Below are 2,455 nucleotides of genomic sequence, written 5' to 3'. Positions count from 1 at the left end.
GCTTGGCCAGATAATGGGATTCTATTATGTTGTATACCATTATACTGTACCCTGCAGCGTCCCTTGGCCCTGTGGCGTGCTGTAGAAACATAAGAGACACTGCAGGGGCCTTTGCTCTCTGTTACAACCCCCCGTAGCTTGCTGTGTTCTTATGAAAAGGTCAACTGCAGCAACACACGCACGCATCACACTGCAGGCTATCATTGTTTATTTACTCTCTTGTTACTTGTACTTAACCTGACTCCGCCAGATTGCAACTTGTACTATATATGAGATTAGAATAGACACTTTATTGTCATTACATACTGGCACAGAACACAGCTTAGTTTACCAGCAAACCACAGTGTAAACAGTAGTATCCTAACTTGTGTGTCATGTGTCATGCCCAGCTATTTCTGCATTATCGTATACCGGTATTCACAGTGTGGCCGGCTCCATACCATTCATAGTTTGATTATCTGTAATTCTGTATCCAACAGCTTATGTTTGAGCTTATGGACCCAAAGTTTAGATGCTTGGTTTCACTCACTCAAACTCACTCTCTCTCTCTCACCCCCCCACCCCCCCCCCCCCTCTCTCTCTCTCTCTCTCTCTCTGCAAACCGGGATATGATTGCCCTCTTCTGGTAAATTTTGTAACTGCAGTAAGAGACAGCAGTGGGCTAGACGCACGTCCTCAGCGACCCATAATATGACGCGTCAGAAGAGGAGGGGTCCAGTGCGCTCTCCGCTCTTATAAATACCGCGGCTCTGTCTGTGATTCAAGCAGAAACAGCTCAACAATAGCGCATGCATCTGCTCTCATATATTTAAGACTATACTACACGATCTTGCGAAAATACAGACGGACAATTTTGCGCGCACACAAATAAATGAAGAAACCTATAGATACTTTTGCAAACATGATCAAGAAAATGACGCAGCCGGAGACCGAGTTCGACATCCCCGCCAAGAACTGCTACAGGATGGTGATTTTGGGATCCACCAAAGTTGGCAAGACAGCCATCGTCTCCCGGTTCCTGAACGGGAGGTTCGAGGAGCAGTACACGCCGACCATCGAGGACTTTCACAGGAAACTGTACAGCATCAAGGGAGACGTGTACCAGCTAGACATACTGGATACGTCAGGGAACCATCCGTTCCCAGCTATGAGGAGGCTGTCCATACTGACAGGTAAATAGCACTGTTTTAAACCGTTGTTACTTAGAACTGTATCATTATAATATCTGCCTCCTTGTGCAAAACAACATGTGCATAATTAGAGCACACTTAATAACCATGGCATGCACAAATAGTGTGCGCACACCCACCAATATGCGCCTTTTACGCACGGCTGTAGATCGTCCCAAACACATTATTTCTTAATTAAGGATTGGTGCGTGCTGCTCACAGTTCTACCCATTTAATGTGTAGGCTATTCAGTGTCTCGGGGGAAAAGAAATAGCATTCTAAACGTGTCTTCTCTTTACTCTCTCTCTCTCTCTCTCTCCAGGTGACGTGTTTATTCTGGTGTTCAGTCTTGACAACCGGGAATCTTTCCAGGAGGTGCAGCGGCTCAAGAGCCAGATCTTCGAGACAAAGTCGTGTCTGAAGAACAAGACCAAAGAGAACATCGACGTGCCGCTGGTCATCTGCGGCAACAAGGGCGACCGCGAGTTCTACCGCGAGGTGCAGCAGGAGGAGATCGAGCAGCTGATCGCCGGCGACGAGCAATGCGCCTACTTCGAGATCTCCGCCAAGCGCAACGAGAACGTGGATAAGATGTTCCATACTCTGTTCACGCTAGCCAAGTTGCCCAACGAGATGAGCCCGGACCTCCACCGCAAGGTGTCCGTGCAGTACTGTGACATGCTGCACCGAAAGTCCATGAAAAACATGAAGAACAAAAAGACGAAGGGCGGAGGAGGGGACGCCTATGGCGTCGTGGCCCCGTTCGCGCGGCGCCCTAGCGTGCACAGCGACCTGATGTACATAAAAGAGAAGGCGATAGGCGGCGGGCAGGGGAAGGAGAAAGAGAGATGTGTTATAAGTTAAACCGATCTGCCAGCAGTGTTATATTTAACCTGAAAACAAATCTTTGAAGAATGGGAGAGACCGTTCGGACAGTGGCTTGCCATGCATGCACTCAGAGACAAGGGCGGGTTGGTGGCTCTCAAACGGCCCGTGTCACAGAAGGACACTTGAAAGGAGAGGCCGGGAGTCGCCGTGCGCTCTAGCAGACGCACAGTGCCGTGTCCATGCCTTATAACTCTATGGTCCATGCACGGACTTTATACCGATGCTGAACACTCGTATACCGACCGTGGTATGCAGACAGTTGAGACATGAGAATGTTTCTTGTTCTGAGCCTTTGTGACTGTCAATTCTCCTGGGACTTCACGCCAGGGGGGAAAAGTGTTGTGTTTGATATCATAGATATACGAAAAGTGACTCTTGTGGAGCCGTGCAATTACAGA

The 2,455-nt window shown here is 48.6% G+C and overlaps 1 protein-coding gene across 1 annotated transcript; it reads left to right on the top strand.

The window, feature by feature from the left end:
- Nucleotides 1-782: 782 nt before the first annotated feature.
- LOC310874429 (dexamethasone-induced Ras-related protein 1-like) lies at nucleotides 783-2,234 on the top strand. Its single transcript, XM_083787238.1, has 2 exons — nucleotides 783-1,172; nucleotides 1,492-2,234. The coding sequence occupies exons 1-2, from the start codon at nucleotides 872-874 to the stop codon at nucleotides 2,031-2,033; spliced, it is 843 nt and encodes a 280-aa protein (XP_083643364.1). The 5' UTR covers nucleotides 783-871; the 3' UTR covers nucleotides 2,034-2,234.
- The last annotated feature ends 221 nt before the right edge of the window (nucleotides 2,235-2,455 follow it).

Source organism: Protomyctophum parallelum, assembly GCF_964188405.1.
Source record: "Protomyctophum parallelum genome assembly, chromosome: 17".
NCBI lineage: Eukaryota > Metazoa > Chordata > Actinopteri > Myctophiformes > Myctophidae > Protomyctophum > Protomyctophum parallelum.
The sequence above is the reverse complement of the archived record's forward strand: the minus strand, read 5'-3'. Positions and strand labels throughout refer to the sequence as shown.

Excerpts from the sequence above, each read along its gene's own strand:
- LOC310874429 (XM_083787238.1), top strand. The coding sequence starts at position 872 with ATGAAGAAACCTATAGATACTTTTGCAAACATGATCAAGAAAATGACG. Across the intron at positions 1,173-1,491 it reads GAGGCTGTCCATACTGACAG|GTGACGTGTTTATTCTGGTG; the intron begins GTAAATAGCACT and ends CTCTCTCTCCAG.